At 40.9% G+C, this 21,138-nt stretch overlaps 1 protein-coding gene across 1 annotated transcript in view; it reads left to right on the top strand.

Moving 5' to 3' along the window:
* Nucleotides 1-21,138, top strand: part of LOC141094061 (myosin-3-like) — a 131,274-nt gene that overhangs the window by 8,961 nt on the left and 101,175 nt on the right. Inside the window, exons 4-16 of the mRNA XM_073579770.1 lie at nt 13,265-13,421; nt 13,655-13,682; nt 13,827-13,938; nt 14,291-14,383; nt 14,464-14,527; nt 16,003-16,101; nt 16,236-16,339; nt 16,429-16,567; nt 18,454-18,572; nt 18,656-18,805; nt 18,878-19,048; nt 20,358-20,667; nt 20,818-20,891. Coding sequence (XP_073435871.1) covers nt 13,265-13,421; nt 13,655-13,682; nt 13,827-13,938; nt 14,291-14,383; nt 14,464-14,527; nt 16,003-16,101; nt 16,236-16,339; nt 16,429-16,567; nt 18,454-18,572; nt 18,656-18,805; nt 18,878-19,048; nt 20,358-20,667; nt 20,818-20,891 — 1,620 coding nt within the window. The remainder of the gene's footprint in view (nt 1-13,264; nt 13,422-13,654; nt 13,683-13,826; nt 13,939-14,290; nt 14,384-14,463; nt 14,528-16,002; nt 16,102-16,235; nt 16,340-16,428; nt 16,568-18,453; nt 18,573-18,655; nt 18,806-18,877; nt 19,049-20,357; nt 20,668-20,817; nt 20,892-21,138) is intronic.

The following is a 21,138-nucleotide window of genomic DNA, read 5'->3' as shown; positions in this document are numbered from 1 at the left end:
AGTATAGTGATCAGTACTACACCCGGATCACCAGGACATAGAGCGGTGATATCACTGTATATACATCACTGGTGAGAGGTCAGTATAGTGATCAGTACTACTCCCAGATCACCAGGACATAGAGCGGTGATATCACTGTATATACATCACTGGTGAGAGGTCAGTATAGTGATCAGTACTACACCCAGATCACCAGGATATAGAGCGGTGATATCACTGTATATACATCACTGGTGAGAGGTCAGTATAGTGATCAGTACTACCCCCAGATCACCAGGACATAGAGCGGTGATATCACTGTATATACATCACTGGTGAGAGGTCAGTATAGTGATCAGTACTACACCCAGATCACCAGGATATAGAGCGGTGATATCACTGTATATACATCACTGGTGAGAGGTCAGTATAGTGATCAGTACTACACCCAGATCACCAGGATATAGAGCGGTGATATCACTGTATATACATCACTGGTGAGGTCAGTATAGTGATCAGTACTACACCCAGATCACCAGGATATAGAGCGGTGATATCACTGTATATACATCACTGGTGAGAGGTCAGTATAGTGATCAGTACTACACCCAGATCACCAGGATATAGAGCGGTGATATCACTGTATATACATCACTGGTGAGAGGTCAGTATAGTGATCAGTACTACCCCCAGATCACCAGGACATAGAGCGGTGATATCACTGTATATACATCACTGGTGAGAGGTCAGTATAGTGATCAGTACTACACCCAGATCACCAGGATATAGAGCGGTGATATCACTGTATATACATCACTGGTGAGAGGTCAGTATAGTGATCAGTACTACACCCAGATCACCAGGATATAGAGCAGTGATATCACTGTATATACATCACTGGTGAGAGGTCAGTATAGTGATCAGTACTACACCCAGATCACCAGGACATAGAGCGGTGATATCACTGTATATACATCACTGGTGAGAGGTCAGTATAGTGATCAGTACTACACCCAGATCACCAGGACATAGAGCGGTGATATCACTGTATATACATCACTGGTGAGAGGTCAGTATAGTGATCAGTACTACCCCCAGATCACCAGGACATAGAGCGGTGATATCACTGTATATACATCACTGGTGAGAGGTCAGTATAGTGATCAGTACTACACCCAGATCACCAGGATATAGAGCGGTGATATCACTGTATATACATCACTGGTGAGAGGTCAGTATAGTGATCAGTACTACACCCAGATCACCAGGACATAGAGCGGTGATATCACTGTATATACATCACTGGTGAGAGGTCAGTATAGTGATCAGTACTACACCCAGATCACCAGGATATAGAGCGGTGATATCACTGTATATACATCACTGGTGAGAGGTCAGTATAGTGATCAGTACTACACCCAGATCACCAGGATATAGAGCGGTGATATCACTGTATATACATCACTGGTGAGAGGTCAGTATAGTGATCAGTACTACCCCCAGATCACCAGGACATAGAGCGGTGATATCACTGTATATACATCACTGGTGAGAGGTCAGTATAGTGATCAGTACTACACCCAGATCACCAGGATATAGAGCGGTGATATCACTGTATATACATCACTGGTGAGAGGTCAGTATAGTGATCAGTACTACACCCAGATCACCAGGATATAGAGCAGTGATATCACTGTATATACATCACTGGTGAGAGGTCAGTATAGTGATCAGTACTACACCCAGATCACCAGGACATAGAGCGGTGATATCACTGTATATACATCACTGGTGAGAGGTCAGTATAGTGATCAGTACTACACCCAGATCACCAGGACATAGAGCGGTGATATCACTGTATATACATCACTGGTGAGAGGTCAGTATAGTGATCAGTACTACCCCCAGATCACCAGGACATAGAGCGGTGATATCACTGTATATACATCACTGGTGAGAGGTCAGTATAGTGATCAGTACTACACCCAGATCACCAGGATATAGAGCGGTGATATCACTGTATATACATCACTGGTGAGAGGTCAGTATAGTGATCAGTACTACACCCAGATCACCAGGACATAGAGCGGTGATATCACTGTATATACATCACTGGTGAGAGGTCAGTATAGTGATCAGTACTACCCCCAGATCACCAGGATATAGAGCGGTGATATCACTGTATATACATCACTGGTGAGAGGTCAGTATAGTGATCAGTACTACACCCAGATCACCAGGACATAGAGCGGTGATATCACTGTATATACATCACTGGTGAGAGGTCAGTATAGTGATCAGTACTACCCCCAGATCACCAGGATATAGAGCGGTGATATCACTGTATATACATCACTGGTGAGAGGTCAGTATAGTGATCAGTACTACACCCAGATCACCAGGATATAGAGCGGTGATATCACTGTATATACATCACTGGTGAGAGGTCAGTATAGTGATCAGTACTACACCCAGATCACCAGGATATAGAGCAGTGATATCACTGTATATACATCACTGGTGAGAGGTCAGTATAGTGATCAGTACTACACCCAGATCACCAGGACATAGAGCAGTGATATCACTGTATATACATCACTGGTGAGAGGTCAGTATAGTGATCAGTACTACTCCCAGATCACCAGGATATAGAGCAGTGATATCACTGTATATACATCACTGGTGAGAGGTCAGTATAGTGATCAGTACTACTCCCAGATCACCAGGATATAGAGCTGTGATATCACAGTATATACATCACTGGTGAGAGGTCAGTATAGTGATCAGTACTACTCCCAGATCACCAGGATATAGAGCGGTGATATCACTGTATATACATCACTGGTGAGAGGTCAGTATAGTGATCAGTACTACACCCAGATCACCAGGCTATAGAGCGGTGATATCACTGTATATACATCACTGGTGAGAGGTCAGTATAGTGATCAGTACTACACCCAGATCACCAGGATATAGAGCGGTGATATCACTGTATATACATCACTGGTGAGAGGTCAGTATAGTGATCAGTACTACACCCAGATCACCAGGACATAGAGCAGTGATATCACTGTATATACATCACTGGTGAGAGGTCAGTATAGTGATCAGTACTACCCCCAGATCACCAGGATATAGAGCGGTGATATCACTGTATATACATCACTGGTGAGAGGTCAGTATAGTGATCAGTACTACACCCAGATCACCAGGATATAGAGCGGTGATATCACTGTATATACATCACTGGTGAGAGGTCAGTATAGTGATCAGTACTACACCCAGATCACCAGGATATAGAGCTGTGATATCACTGTATATACATCACTGGTGAGAGGTCAGTATAGTGATCAGTACTACTCCCAGATCACCAGGATATAGAGCGGTGATATCACTGTATATACATCACTGGTGAGAGGTCAGTATAGTGATCAGTACTACTCCCAGATCACCAGGATATAGAGCAGTGATATCACTGTATATACATCACTGGTGAGAGGTCAGTATAGTGATCAGTACTACTCCCAGATCACCAGGATATAGAGCGGTGATATCACTGTATATACATCACTGGTGAGAGGTCAGTATAGTGATCAGTACTACTCCCAGATCACCAGGATATAGAGCAGTGATATCACTGTATATACATCACTGGTGAGAGGTCAGTATAGTGATCAGTACTACACCCGGATCACCAGGATATAGAGCGGTGATATCACTGTATATACATCACTGGTGAGAGGTCAGTATAGTGATCAGTACTACACCCAGATCACCAGGATATAGAGCAGTGATATCACTGTATATACATCACTGGTGAGAGGTCAGTATAGTGATCAGTACTACACCCAGATCACCAGGACATAGAGCAGTGATATCACTGTATATACATCACTGGTGAGAGGTCAGTATAGTGATCAGTACTACCCCCAGATCACCAGGATATAGAGCGGTGATATCACTGTATATACATCACTGGTGAGAGGTCAGTATAGTGATCAGTACTACACCCAGATCACCAGGATATAGAGCGGTGATATCACTGTATATACATCACTGGTGAGAGGTCAGTATAGTGATCAGTACTACACCCAGATCACCAGGATATAGAGCTGTGATATCACTGTATATACATCACTGGTGAGAGGTCAGTATAGTGATCAGTACTACTCCCAGATCACCAGGATATAGAGCGGTGATATCACTGTATATACATCACTGGTGAGAGGTCAGTATAGTGATCAGTACTACTCCCAGATCACCAGGATATAGAGCAGTGATATCACTGTATATACATCACTGGTGAGAGGTCAGTATAGTGATCAGTACTACTCCCAGATCACCAGGATATAGAGCGGTGATATCACTGTATATACATCACTGGTGAGAGGTCAGTATAGTGATCAGTACTACTCCCAGATCACCAGGATATAGAGCAGTGATATCACTGTATATACATCACTGGTGAGAGGTCAGTATAGTGATCAGTACTACACCCGGATCACCAGGATATAGAGCGGTGATATCACTGTATATACATCACTGGTGAGAGGTCAGTATAGTGATCAGTACTACACCCAGATCACCAGGATATAGAGCAGTGATATCACTGTATATACATCACTGGTGAGAGGTCAGTATAGTGATCAGTACTACACCCAGATCACCAGGCTATAGAGCGGTGATATCACTGTATATACATCACTGGTGAGAGGTCAGTATAGTGATCAGTACTACACCCAGATCACCAGGATATAGAGCAGTGATATCACTGTATATACATCACTGGTGAGAGGTCAGTATAGTGATCAGTACTACACCCAGATCACCAGGATATAGAGCGGTGATATCACTGTATATACATCACTGGTGAGAGGTCAGTATAGTGATCAGTACTACACCCAGATCACCAGGACATAGAGCGGTGATATCACTGTATATACATCACTGGTGAGAGGTCAGTATAGTGATCAGTACTACCCCCAGATCACCAGGACATAGAGCGGTGATATCACTGTATATACATCACTGGTGAGAGGTCAGTATAGTGATCAGTACTACACCCAGATCACCAGGATATAGAGCGGTGATATCACTGTATATACATCACTGGTGAGAGGTCAGTATAGTGATCAGTACTACACCCAGATCACCAGGACATAGAGCGGTGATATCACTGTATATACATCACTGGTGAGAGGTCAGTATAGTGATCAGTACTACCCCCAGATCACCAGGATATAGAGCGGTGATATCACTGTATATACATCACTGGTGAGAGGTCAGTATAGTGATCAGTACTACACCCAGATCACCAGGACATAGAGCGGTGATATCACTGTATATACATCACTGGTGAGAGGTCAGTATAGTGATCAGTACTACCCCCAGATCACCAGGATATAGAGCGGTGATATCACTGTATATACATCACTGGTGAGAGGTCAGTATAGTGATCAGTACTACACCCAGATCACCAGGATATAGAGCGGTGATATCACTGTATATACATCACTGGTGAGAGGTCAGTATAGTGATCAGTACTACACCCAGATCACCAGGATATAGAGCGGTGATATCACTGTATATACATCACTGGTGAGAGGTCAGTATAGTGATCAGTACTACACCCGGATCACCAGGATATAGAGCGGTGATATCACTGTATATACATCACTGGTGAGAGGTCAGTATAATGATCAGTACTACACCCAGATCACCAGGATATAGAGCGGTGATATCACTGTATATACATCACTGGTGAGAGGTCAGTATAGTGATCAGTACTACACCCGGATCACCAGGATATAGAGCGGTGATATCACTGTATATACATCACTGGTGAGAGGTCAGTATAGTGATCAGTACTACACCCAAATCACCAGGATATAGAGCGGTGATATCACTGTATATACACTGGTGAGAGGTCAGTATAGTGATCAGTACTACACCCAGATCACCAGGATATAGAGCGGTGATATCACTGTATATACATCACTGGTGAGAGGTCAGTATAGTGATCAGTACTACACCCAGATCACCAGGATATAGAGCGGTGATATCACTGTATATACATAACTGGTGAGAGGTCAGTATAGTGATCAGTACTACCCCCAGATCACCAGGATATAGAGCGGTGATATCACTGTATATACATCACTGGTGAGAGGTCAGTATAGTGATCAGTACTACCCCCAGATCACCAGGATATAGAGCGGTGATATCACTGTATATACATCACTGGTGAGAGGTCAGTATAGTGATCAGTACTACTCCCAGATCACCAGGATATAGAGCGGTGATATCACTGTATATACATCACTGGTGAGAGGTCAGTATAGTGATCAGTACTACACCCAGATCACCAGGATATAGAGCCGTGATATCACTGTATATACATCACTGGTGAGAGGTCAGTATAGTGATCAGTACTACTCCCAGATCACCAGGATATAGAGCTGTGATATCACTGTATATACATCACTGGTGAGAGGTCAGTATAGTGATCAGTACTACTCCCAGATCACCAGGATATAGAGCGGTGATATCACTGTATATACATCACTGGTGAGAGGTCAGTATAGTGATCAGTACTACACCCAGATCACCAGGCTATAGAGCGGTGATATCACTGTATATACATCACTGGTGAGAGGTCAGTATAGTGATCAGTACTACTCCCAGATCACCAGGATATAGAGCAGTGATATCACTGTATATACATCACTGGTGAGAGGTCAGTATAGTGATCAGTACTACTCCCAGATCACCAGGATATAGAGCGGTGATATCACTGTATATACATCACTGGTGAGAGGTCAGTATAGTGATCAGTACTACTCCCAGATCACCAGGATATAGAGCAGTGATATCACTGTATATACATCACTGGTGAGAGGTCAGTATAGTGATCAGTACTACACCCGGATCACCAGGATATAGAGCGGTGATATCACTGTATATACATCACTGGTGAGAGGTCAGTATAGTGATCAGTACTACACCCAGATCACCAGGATATAGAGCAGTGATATCACTGTATATACATCACTGGTGAGAGGTCAGTATAGTGATCAGTACTACACCCAGATCACCAGGATATAGAGCGGTGATATCACTGTATATACATCACTGGTGAGAGGTCAGTATAGTGATCAGTACTACACCCGGATCACCAGGATATAGAACAGTGATATCACTGTATATACATCACTGGTGAGAGGTCAGTATAGTGATCAGTACTACACCCAGATCACCAGGATATAGAGCGGTGATATCACTGTATATACATCACTGGTGAGAGGTCAGTATAGTGATCAGTACTACACCCAGATCACCAGGATATAGAGCAGTGATATCACTGTATATACATCACTGGTGAGAGGTCAGTATAGTGATCAGTACTACACCCAGATCACCAGGATATAGAGAGGTGATATCACTGTATATACATCACTGGTGAGAGGTCAGTATAGTGATCAGTACTACTCCCAGATCACCAGGATATAGAGCGGTGATATCACTGTATATACATCACTGGTGAGAGGTCAGTATAGTGATCAGTACTACACCCAGATCACCAGGACATAGAGCGGTGATATCACTGTATATACATCACTGGTGAGAGGTCAGTATAGTGATCAGTACTACACCCAGATCACCAGGATATAGAGCGGTGATATCACTGTATATACATCACTGGTGAGAGGTCAGTATAGTGATCAGTACTACACCCAGATCACCTGGATATAGAGAGGTGATATCACTGTATATACATCACTGGTGAGAGGTCAGTATAGTGATCAGTACTACTCCCAGATCACCAGGATATAGAGCGGTGATATCACTGTATATACATCACTGGTGAGAGGTCAGTATAGTGATCAGTACTACTCCCAGATCACCAGGATATAGAGCCGTGATATCACTGTATATACATCACTGGTGAGAGGTCAGTATAGTGATCAGTACTACACCCAGATCACCAGGACATAGAGTGGTGATATCACTGTATATACATCACTGGTGAGAGGTCAGTATAGTGATCAGTACTACACCCGGATCACCAGGATATAGAGCGGTGATATCACTGTATATACATCACTGGTGAGAGGTCAGTATAGTGATCAGTACTACACCCAGATCACCAGGATATAGAGCGGCGATATCACTGTATATACATCACTGGTGAGAGGTCAGTATAGTGATCAGTACTACTCCCAGATCACCAGGATATAGAGCGGTGATATCACTGTATATACATCACTGGTGAGAGGTCAGTATAGTGATCAGTACTACACCCAGATCACCAGGATATAGAGCGGTGATATCACTGTATATACATCACTGGTGAGAGGTCAGTATAGTGATCAGTACTACACCCAGATCACCAGGATATAGAGCGGTGATATCACTGTATATACATCACTGGTGAGAGGTCAGTATAGTGATCAGTACTACACCCGGATCACCAGGATATAGAGCGGTGATATCACTGTGTATACATCACTGGTGAGAGGTCAGTATAGTGACCAGTACTACACCCATATCACCAGCATATAGTGCAGTGATATCACTGTATATACATCACTGGTGAGAGGTCAGTATAGTGATCAGTACTACACCCAGATCACCAGGATATAGAGCGGTGATATCACTGTGTATACATCACTGGTGAGAGGTCAGTATAGTGACCAGTACTACACCCATATCACCAGCATATAGTGCAGTGATATCACTGTATATACATCACTGGTGAGAGGTCAGTATAGTGATCAGTACTACTCCCAGATCACCAGGACATAGAGCGGTGATATCACTGTATATACATCACTGGTGAGAGGTCAGTATAGTGATCAGTACTACACCCGGATCACCAGGATATAGAGCGGTGATATCACTGTATATACATCACTGGTGAGAGGTCAGTATAGTGATCAGTACTACACCCAGATCACCAGGATATAGAGCGGTGATATCACTGTATATACATCACTGGTGAGAGGTCAGTATAGTGATCAGTACTACACCCAGATCACCAGGATATAGAGCGGTGATATCACTGTATATACATCACTGGTGAGAGGTCAGTATAGTGATCAGTACTACTTCCAGATCACCAGGATATAGAGCAGTGATATCACTGTATATACATCACTGGTGAGAGGTCAGTATAGTGATCAGTACTACACCCGGATCACCAGGATATAGAGCGGTGATATCACTGTATATACATCACTGGTGAGAGGTCAGTATAGTGATCAGTACTACACCCAGATCACCAGGATATAGAGCCGTGATATCACTGTATATACATCACTGGTGAGAGGTCAGTATAGTGATCAGTACTACACCCAGATCACCAGGACATAGAGTGGTGATATCACTGTATATACATCACTGGTGAGAGGTCAGTATAGTGATCAGTACTACACCCGGATCACCAGGATATAGAGCGGTGATATCACTGTATATACATCACTGGTGAGAGGTCAGTATAGTGATCAGTACTACACCCAGATCACCAGGATATAGAGCGGTGATATCACTGTATATACATCACTGGTGAGAGGTCAGTATAGTGATCAGTACTACACCCAGATCACCAGGATATAGAGCAGTGATATCACTGTATATACATCACTGGTGAGAGGTCAGTATAGTGATCAGTACTACACCCAGATCACCAGGATATAGAGCGGTGATATCACTGTATATACATCACTGGTGAGAGGTCAGTATAGTGATCAGTACTACACCCAGATCACCAGGATATAGAGCGGTGATATCACTGTATATACATCACTGGTGAGAGGTCAGTATAGTGATCAGTACTACACCCAGATCACCAGGATATAGAGCAGTGATATCACTGTATATACATCACTGGTGAGAGGTCAGTATAGTGATCAGTACTACACCCAGATCACCAGGATATAGAGCAGTGATATCACTGTATATACATCACTGGTGAGAGGTCAGTATAGTGATCAGTACTACACCCAGATCACCAGGATATAGAGAGGTGATATCACTGTATATACATCACTGGTGAGAGGTCAGTATAGTGATCAGTACTACACCCAGATCACCAGGATATAGAGCGGTGATATCACTGTATATACATCACTGGTGAGAGGTCAGTATAGTGATCAGTACTACACCCGGATCACCAGGATATAGAACAGTGATATCACTGTATATACATCACTGGTGAGAGGTCAGTATAGTGATCAGTACTACACCCAGATCACCAGGATATAGAGCGGTGATATCACTGTATATACATCACTGGTGAGAGGTCAGTATAGTGATCAGTACTACACCCAGATCACCAGGATATAGAGCAGTGATATCACTGTATATACATCACTGGTGAGAGGTCAGTATAGTGATCAGTACTACACCCAGATCACCAGGATATAGAGCGGTGATATCACTGTATATACATCACTGGTGAGAGGTCAGTATAGTGATCAGTACTACTCCCAGATCACCAGGATATAGAGCGGTGATACCACTGTATATACATCACTGGTGAGAGGTCAGTATAGTGATCAGTACTACACCCAGATCACCAGGATATAGAGCGGTGATATCACTGTATATACATCACTGGTGAGAGGTCAGTATAGTGATCAGTACTACACCCAGATCACCTGGATATAGAGAGGTGATATCACTGTATATACATCACTGGTGAGAGGTCAGTATAGTGATCAGTACTACTCCCAGATCACCAGGATATAGAGCGGTGATATCACTGTATATACATCACTGGTGAGAGGTCAGTATAGTGATCAGTACTACACCCAGATCACCAGGATATAGAGCGGTGATATCACTGTATATACATCACTGGTGAGAGGTCAGTATAGTGATCAGTACTACTCCCAGATCACCAGGATATAGAGCCGTGATATCACTGTATATACATCACTGGTGAGAGGTCAGTATAGTGATCAGTACTACACCCAGATCACCAGGACATAGAGTGGTGATATCACTGTATATACATCACTGGTGAGAGGTCAGTATAGTGATCAGTACTACACCCGGATCACCAGGATATAGAGCGGTGATATCACTGTATATACATCACTGGTGAGAGGTCAGTATAGTGATCAGTACTACACCCAGATCACCAGGATATAGAGCGGTGATATCACTGTATATACATCACTGGTGAGAGGTCAGTATAGTGATCAGTACTACACCCAGATCACCAGGATATAGAGCGGTGATATCACTGTATATACATCACTGGTGAGAGGTCAGTATAGTGATCAGTACTACACCCGGATCACCAGGATATAGAGCGGTGATATCACTGTGTATACATCACTGGTGAGAGGTCAGTATAGTGACCAGTACTACACCCATATCACCAGCATATAGTGCAGTGATATCACTGTATATACATCACTGGTGAGAGGTCAGTATAGTGATCAGTACTACACCCAGATCACCAGGATATAGAGCGGTGATATCACTGTGTATACATCACTGGTGAGAGGTCAGTATAGTGACCAGTACTACACCCATATCACCAGCATATAGTGCAGTGATATCACTGTATATACATCACTGGTGAGAGGTCAGTATAGTGATCAGTACTACTCCCAGATCACCAGCATATAGTGCAGTGATATCACTGTATATACATCACTGGTGAGAGGTCAGTATAGTGATCAGTACTACACCCAGATCACCAGGACATAAATAGGTGAAATCAATGTACATACAGCTGGTGAAATAAGTATTTAACACATCACCAATTTTCTAATTAAATATATTTGTATAGGTGCTTTTAACATGACATTCTCACCAGATGTCTAGAACAACCTATTGTATCCACACAGTTTATGAAATCAAACCATAAATTAAATAATGTGTAATAATGAGGAATGGCACAGGGAAAAGTATTAATCACATGAAGAGAGGAGCAAAGAGATGAGATCTATCAGTAATTAGAAAGTAATCCTGCCACTGAGTGACAACTAATATCAGCTAGATCACCTGATGGTCTATAAAAAGGGAAAACCAGTGAGCTTTCTCAAGACCTTCACAACCTTATTGTTGTAAAACATACTGATAGCGTTGGTTACAGAAGAATTTCTGTACTACTGAAGGATTCAGTGAGCACTGTTGGGACATAATCCGGAAGTGGAAGGAATATAATTTCAACTTAACCAGCCACATTCAGGTGCTCCCAGCAAGATTACAGACAGAGGAGTAAACAAAATTACCAAAAAAGTTATGCAAAAGCCAAGAATCACCTGTGGAGAACTGCAGAACGACCTGGAATCAGCAGATACAATTGTTTCAATGAAAATACTAATTAATGCACTCAAGCTCCATAGCCTTTATGCACACTCACCACACAACCTCTATTGCTTGAATGTATGCTCACCATGCAACCTCTATGGCCTGTATGAACGCTCATCACCCAACATCCATTACCTATATACACACTTACCATGCAACATCCATGATCTGTATGCACACTCACTATGCAAGACTCCATTGCAGAACAAAAGCATGTTCAAGCGCATTTAAAGTTTGTGCAATAACATTTAGACAAGCATGTGAAATACTGGTAGAATATGAAATGAGACTAAAATTGAACTCTTTGGATGCCGTAATACACATCATATTTGGAGATCAAAAGGAACTGCATATCACTTCAAAAACACCATACTAAAAGTGAAGTTTGGAGGTGGCATCATCTTGTTGTTGGGCAGTTTTTGCAGCATACGGCACTGGCAAACTTAATGTGTTTGAAGTAAGGATGAATGGACAAATGTACCGAGACATTAATAAACAAAACCTCTGCTGCCATCTACCAGGATGATGAAGATAAAACAAAGCTGGACATTTCAGCAGGGCAATTATCCCAAACACGCGGCCAAGGAAACTCTCAATAGGTTTCAGAGAAAGAAAATAAAGCTGCTAGTTTGGCCGAGCCGATGACCGGATCTGAGTCCAATAGAGAATGTATGAAAGGAACTAAAGCTCAGAGTTCATAGAAGGAGACATGGAAACATCAGGATGTGTTTGTGTGGACGAGTGGGCCAAAGTCACACCTGAGCAATGCCTGCGACTAGTTTCTCCATACATGAGACGTCTTGAAGCTTCATTACCAACAGAGGCATTTATACCAAGTATTAGTTACATGTCAATAACGTGATCAATCCTCGTTTCCGGTATCATTTCTCATTATTACACATAATTTATGGACCTCTCTTTGCTGACATCTACTATAAGCCTCACTCCTGTGTTGCAGACATATTCGGGATTGTTCTGTGTCACCGTGAACCCCTACAAGTGGCTGCCTGTGTACAACCCCGAGGTGGTCAATGCCTACCGAGGCAAGAAGCGTCAGGAGGCCCCACCTCACATCTTCTCCATCTCCGATAACGCCTATCAGTTCATGCTGACCGGTGAGTCTCTGTGCTTTATCGAGCTTTAAACTACATTATGTTGTATTCTTTTGTCGCATCCAGAGCTGCATTCACAATTCTGAATCACAAAAAATAAGAAGCCGAACCAGTACAGTTCAGAAGCGAGGATGACCGATCAGGCAGTGCAGCTCTGGCTGTGACTAGAGTATAAGATGTAATAGTACAGTAGCCAAAGAACTTGTCAGTGAAAATGTTTCCTCCTTCACCCACAGATCGTGAAAACCAGTCTATCCTGATCACGTATGTGTACACTGAACTTTTTTTCCTTCCCATGATTACTTCAAATATTATTTTTTTTAACAGTTAAATATATTATTTAATTAGTATTTTTTTTAAAATGAGATTTCGGTATTGTAATGAGAGGGTGATTGTGATGTTCTGTAGCGGAGAATCCGGGGCTGGGAAGACCGTGAATACGAAACGCGTCATCCAATACTTTGCAACAATTGCAGCTGTTGGCGACACAAAGAAGAAGGAGTCAGGAAGCGGCATGAAGGTGAGGTGCGAAAATCGTCGAGATTCTGCCGGAGAGTTCGAAACTCAAACAGAAAGTTTGCAAGAAAAGCCATCTTAAAATATGATAATAAATATATGAAATATTATTATTATATTATACCATTTTCAGTTTTGTATTTCTTTTTTCTCTTAGCAATTAACCCATTTTAGACCTTCTTTGACTTACAAGAAAGCTGAAGATTTTGTCAAAATTTTTCATCGGAAAAATGGCCAATTTTTTGGTTATGTGTTTTTCTGTATTAGCAGAAACTTGAAATATTGCTTTACTGACTTGGGTTTTAATCTTCTGTTTTATTTTATTTCTAATAGTTTTTTTTCCTTTTTGTGTACAGGGAACCCTGGAAGATCAAATCATCCAGGCCAATCCCCTCCTGGAAGCCTTCGGCAACGCCAAGACCGTGAGGAATGACAACTCTTCCCGATTTGTATGTTTTTTGTTTCTATTTTTTTTTTACATTTTATATTATGCTATATATGAATTATAGATTTTTTTTCTACCCATTAGGGAAAATTTATTCGTATCCACTTCGGAACTACAGGAAAACTCGCTTCAGCGGATATCGAAACATGTAAATATTTATTTATGTAACTGCGCTTTCAAAAATGCGTGTAAATATTTATATTTTAATTTATTTCCTTTTTGGAATATTTACAGATGTAAAAAAATAAATAAATTGTAATTTCTATAAATTTTTAATTTATAAAAATACATTTTTTAATTTTGTATTTTATTCTTAGAAAATATATCAAATAAATATAAATAGATTCAAAGTAAATGTGTAATATGTGTATAAATTATGTAGTTTATAAAAATAGCATTTTTAATTTTGGATATTATTTTTGCAAAATATATAAAAGAAATATATTAATAGATTTAAAATAAATCTAATATATATTTATACATTATTTAGGTTCTAAAAATATGATTTTTAAAAAATATATCTAATAAATGTAAATTAATAGATTTAAAATAAATGTGTAATATATTTGTTTAAATTATTTAATTTATAAAAATGTGTAATTTTGCATTTTTTTCTTAGAAAATATCTCAAATCTATATTAATAGAATTAAAATAAATGTGTAAGATATTTTTATTAATTATTTAATTTATAAAAAATAAAAATTGTAATTTTGCATTTTATTAGAAAATATATCAAATAAATATATATTAATAGATTTAAAATAAATGTGTAATGTGTATAAATTATGTAGTTTATAAAAAATAGCATTTTTAATTTTGTATTTTATTCTTAGAAAATATATAAAATATATATTAATAGATTTAAAATAAATGTGTAATATGTGTATAAATTCTGTAATTTATGAAAATAACATTTTTAATTTTGTATGTTATTCTTAGAAAATATATAAAATAAATATTCATTAATAGATTTAAAATAAATCTAATATATTTATAAATGATTTAAGTTATAAAAATATATTTTTTTAAAAAGATATCAAATATAAATTAATAGATTTAAAATAAATGTGTAATATATTTGTTTAAATTATTTTATTTATAAAAATTTGTAATTTTGCATGTTTTTCTTAGAAAATATCTCAAATCTATAATAATAGAATTAAAATAAATGTGTAAGATATTTTTATTAATTATTTAATTTATAAAAAATAAATTTTTTAATTTTGCATTTTAGTCTTAGAAAGTATCAAATAAATATGTATTAATAGAATAAAAATAAATTTGTAATATATTTTAATACATTATAAAAATATATTTTTTATTTTGCATTTTATTCTTAGAAAATATATAAAATAAATATATATTAATAGAATTAAAATAAATTTGTAATTTTTATAAATTATTTATAAAAATATAATTTTTCATTTTGTATTTTATTCTTCAAACATATATCAAATAAATATATATTTTTAGAATTAAGCTAAATTTGTAATATATTTTTATAAATTATTTAATTTATAAAAATAAAACATTTTTTTACAGGAAAATTTTTAACTCGATTAATACATTTTAATAATTTGTGGGTCCTCTGAGATTCCCGTTTCTCAATAATCTCATTGCAGATCTTTTGGAGAAATCGAGAGTAACTTTCCAGCTTCTGGCAGAACGAAGTTATCACATTTTCTACCAAATCTTGTCAAACAAGAAGCCTGAATTAATCGGTTCGTAGTCACTTTGATCAGACAACTTTTTTTTGCAATAATAAAGTGTTGAAAAACTTGTTTAAAATTTTAAAATTTAAAAAAAATAAAAGAAATATAAAGTTTTTTTAATAGTTATTTCACATTTTTTTCAGATATGCTATTGATCACTACAAATCCATACGATTTTCCATACATCAGCCAAGGGGAGATTAAGGTGGCCAGCATCGATGATTCCGAGGAGCTGCTGGCCACAGATGTACGTTGTGTGTTTATAATGAGTTTTTCACATGGTTTGGATAGGACTGATTTTTATTTTTTTATTTGATTTTTGGCTTGTGATTGCAGAACGCCATCGATATTTTGGGTTTTTCACCTGAGGAGAAAGTTGGCATTTACAAATTGACGGGCGCAGTCATGCATTATGGAGTCATGAAGTTCAAGCAAAAGCCAAGAGAAGAGCAAGCGGAACCCGATGGGACTGAAGGTGAGCCCTGAGCGGGGATGGTTCACTTTGGTAGCTTCAGGTTCCATCTTAAGGACTAGATTAGGTTCCAAGAGTACGATGAATGGCAAGTAGACCAGGTGGACAGGAAAGGCTGCTATGATTGCCCAAGTTTGATTTACATGGCTGTCTTCTTCCATCTATGAGTGAGCAGTGTCAAGTGTTTTTGGCAACAGTCTCATTCCTGAAAACTGTATTCACACCTTCCAGGACTCACCTGAATATATCTTCAAGACAGTAGTCAAGGCAGTCCTACGAATATAGTTAGGGATAGTGCTAGTTGTAGGGATAGAGTCGAGTGCTATTTTCTTTCATCCAAGAGTCAGAGGTGCAAAGTGTTTTAAATCCTAACCCTAAGGACTGTGTTCCCACCTTCCAGAACAACCCTGATTATACCTTCAAGACAGTAGTCATAACAGTCCTAAAGTTAGGGATAGTGGTAGGGTTAAGGGATAGGGTTAGATTCAGGGCTATTTTCTTCCATCCAAGAGTTAACGTTGCCAAGTTTTTTTTAGTACCAACCCTAAAGACTGTGGTCACACCTTACAGGCCAGCCCTGTTTATACCTTTAAGACAGTAGTCATCTAATACTGGGTTAGGGATAGAGTTAGGTTTAGGTCTATTTTCTTCTATACAAGAGTCGGAGGTGTCAAGTGTTTTTAGCATAAGTCTCAACCCTGAAGACTGTGGTCACATCTTCTGAGCCATCCATAAACACAGTAGTCATAGGAGTGTTAGGACTAGGGTTAGGGATGGTGCTAAGGTTAGGTGTAGGGATTAGGTTGATGGCTATTTTCTTCCATTCAAGACCTGGAGATACCAAGTGTTTTTAGTCCCAGCCCTAAAGACTGTGGTCACACTTTTCAGAACACCCTAATTATACCTTCAAGACAGTAGTAATAGCAGTCCTAGGGTTAGAGATAGTTCTAAGGTTAAGGATACGGTTACGTTAAGTACTATTTTCTTTCATTCAAGAGTTGGAGGTGCCAAGTGTTTTTTAATCCCAACCCAAAAGGCTGTGGTCACACCTTCCAGGCCATACGTGAATATACCTTCAAGACAGAGATGTAATTATAGCAGTCCTAGCGTTAGGGATAGGGTTAGGTTGAGAGTTATTTTCTTCCATCCAAGAGTTGCAGATGACAAATGTTTTTAGAACAAATCTCATCCTTGAAGATGGTGGGTACACCATCCAGACCACCTGTGAATATACCTTCAAGGCAGAATTCATAGCAGTCCTAGGACTAGGGTTAGTGCTAGGGTTGGGTGTAGGGATAATGTTAGATTGAGTACTATGTTTTTCCATTCAAGAGTCGAAGGTGCCAAGAGTTCTAGTTGTAATGCTAAACACAGTGGTCACATCTTCCAGGCCACACCCGATTATATGTTCACAACAATAGTCAGAGCAGTTCTTAATTGGTGCCCATGGCACTGCTCTCATCATAATCTCTATGATGAGACTGATTGATTGAGTTAATTTAACCCCCCACATTTACAGCAGATTTGTGCACTGAATTTATGGAGCAGGCTCCATGAAGGAAGAGTGCCAGCTACATTATATAAGTGGCACCTGAGAATACCTGCTGCGATCACAACAGTTTGACCTATTAGATGCAGCAGGAATTTCGGAAAGGGGTGGGTTGCTTCCTTCACCCATCATAGTGAAGTGACAATGGTTTGTCATGGGAGCCAGAATTCTACTGATGACTTTTGTGTCTGCCATATTGGTACACCTATGAAGTCTGTGGCCGGTCTTCACAAGAGACTGTTAGTTATACAATACACTGCAATACCATAATATGGAAAAGTGAGAATGTGCTCTTTGGTGTCAGCTGGAGGCTTACTCACCATCACTGTCTCTACCCCAGTGGCTGATAAAACCGCGTACCTGACGGGCCTGAACTCTGCAGACTTGCTGAAAGCTCTCTGCTATCCCAGGGTCAAAGTGGGCAATGAATACGTGACCAAGGGCCAAACCGTGGAGCAAGTAAGGACACAATGACCCCCAGCTCTCCGTCTCATCGTGAGCTGACTGGCAGCTGACATCAAACACATCATTATATTGTGCAGGTCCATCATAACGTCAACGCCCTCAGCAAGTCAGTGTACGAGAAGCTCTTCTTGTGGATGGTAGCGCGTATAAACCAGCAGCTCGATACCAAACTCCCCAGACAGCACTTCATCGGGGTCCTGGATATTGCCGGCTTTGAGATCTTTGAGGTTGGTCTCTGTGGTCCCGGTCGCCCTCGATGAGAGGTCCTCAATTGTATAACCAATATATGTCACTTGTAGTTGAACAGCTTGGAACAACTGTGCATCAACTTCACCAACGAGAAGCTGCAGCAGTTCTTCAACCACCACATGTTTGTCCTGGAGCAAGAGGAGTACAAGAAGGAAGGAATCGAGTGGGAGTTCATCGACTTCGGCATGGACCTGGCCGCCTGCATCGAGCTCATTGAGAAGGTATTTTTGTCCTTTTAGATTCTTACCTTCGGTTTCTTGGCTAGAAAAACAAAACATTTGTATTAAGTTTTGACTGGCCTAGTGCGGGCTGCAAGTATTTTTCATAAACTATCCCATGGACCATTAACACTCTCTTAGTTCCTTCCACCAATCCATTATTGAACCCCTTATGTTTTATGTAGCTACTTTATTATACTAACCCTAGCCCTAGTCCTATCCCTAACCCTAGACCTGTCCCTATCCCTAGTCCTGTTCCTAACCCTAGTCCTGTCCATAACCCTAGTCCTGTCCCTAACTCTGGAACTGTCCCTAACCGTAGTCCTGTCCCTAACCCTAGTCCTGCCCCTAGCCCTAGTCCTAAACCTGACCCTAGTCCTATCCTTAACCCTAGCTGTATCATCTAACATAGTTTTATCCTTAACTCTAGTCCATGTCCTAACACTAGTCTTATCCCTAACTCTAGTCCTAAACCTGACGCTAGACCTATCCTTAACCCTAACTGTATCTTCTAACATAGTTTTATCCTTAACTCTAGTCCTACCCCTTACCCTAGACCTATCTTTAACCCTGGTCCTACCCCTTACCCTAGACCTATCCCTTACTCTAGACCTATCCCTAACCATAGACCTATCCCTAACCATAGTCCTCTCCCTAACCATAGTCCTCTCCCTAACCATAGTCCTCTCCCTAATCTTGATTTTATGCTTAACCCTAGTTTTATCTTTAACCCTAGCCTCAACCACTTTTACCAGCCCTAACCAGATTCCTAACCCTAGTCCTAGCCCTAACCACAGTCCTGGCCATAACAATAGTCCTAGCCCTTACCCAAGTGCCCTTGTCCTAGCCATAACCACAGTCCTGGCCATAACAATAGTCCTAGCCCTTACCCTAGTGCACATGTCCTAACCCTAACCACAGTCCTGGCCATAACAATAGTCCTAGCCCTTACCCTAGTGCCCTTGTCCCTTGGCCTAGCCCTAACCACAGTCCTAGCCCTTACCCTAGTGCTATCCATAACCCTAGTCTTATCCCTATCCTTAACTGTACCCCTGTAGCTGTGGGAAAAAATAATGCAGCCCTTGTCACCACAGTCACTGCTATGCCAAGTGCAGCAGCCGAGGACAAATTCATCTTGACTGCTGCCCTCTGCACAGGAACCTACTGCACAGCGGCAATCAAACCGCCTGCCGGGCAGGCATTCACTATGCCCCTGCTCCGATCAAACAAAATGAGGCAGCGGGATCGGGAGGCAAAATTTTGCGCCCTCTTTTGCCCCACCACTGAAACCCACATCCCATGTGTTCGGCAGCCGATGGGCATCTTCTCCATCCTGGAAGAGGAGTGCATGTTCCCCAAGGCCACCGACACTTCATTCAAGAACAAGCTGTACGATCAACATCTTGGCAAATCCAACAACTTCCAGAAGCCGAAACTGACCAAGGGTAAAGCTGAGGCTCACTTCTCCCTGGTCCACTATGCTGGGACTGTGGACTACAACATCTCTGGCTGGCTGGAGAAGAACAAGGACCCGCTGAACGAGACTGTGGTAGGACTCTATCAGAAGTCATCAATGAAGATCCTGGCTAACCTCTACTCAACATACTCCGGAGCGGAAGCAGGTGAGAACCAGTGGGACTATTCAGGGGTCACACCTTCGGGACAGCCATCCTTCACTCTCAGCTTGGTGGTAAGAAGACAGGGCCCATGTAAAAAAAACTTGAAGGTTTTCATTTTCCCTCAATAATTGTGAAATGCTGCTCCTGTTACAGCTGAAGGGGCAACGGCCAAGAAAGGAGCGAAGAAGAAGGGCTCCTCCTTTCAGACCGTCTCTGCCCTTTTCCGGGTAAGATGTTTGTCTTTATCCATTGTGTGTTACATAGGACTGCAGGTGACATCTGTGCTGTTACATATGTGGTGTTACATATGACTGCAGGTAACATTTCTGGTGTTACATAGAACTGCAGGTGACATCTGTGCTGTTACATAGGACTGCAGGAGACATCTGTGGTGTGACATATGTGGTGTCATATATGACTGCAGGTGACATATCTGGTGTTATATAGGATTGCAGGTGACATCTGTGGTGTTAC

This window comes from Dendrobates tinctorius, unplaced genomic scaffold (genome assembly GCF_039654945.1).
Source record: "Dendrobates tinctorius isolate UK_male_01 unplaced genomic scaffold, ASM3965494v1 ptg000063l, whole genome shotgun sequence".
Lineage (NCBI taxonomy): Eukaryota > Metazoa > Chordata > Amphibia > Anura > Dendrobatidae > Dendrobates > Dendrobates tinctorius.
Note: the sequence above shows the minus strand (reverse complement) of the source record. Positions and strands in the feature narration are given on the sequence as shown.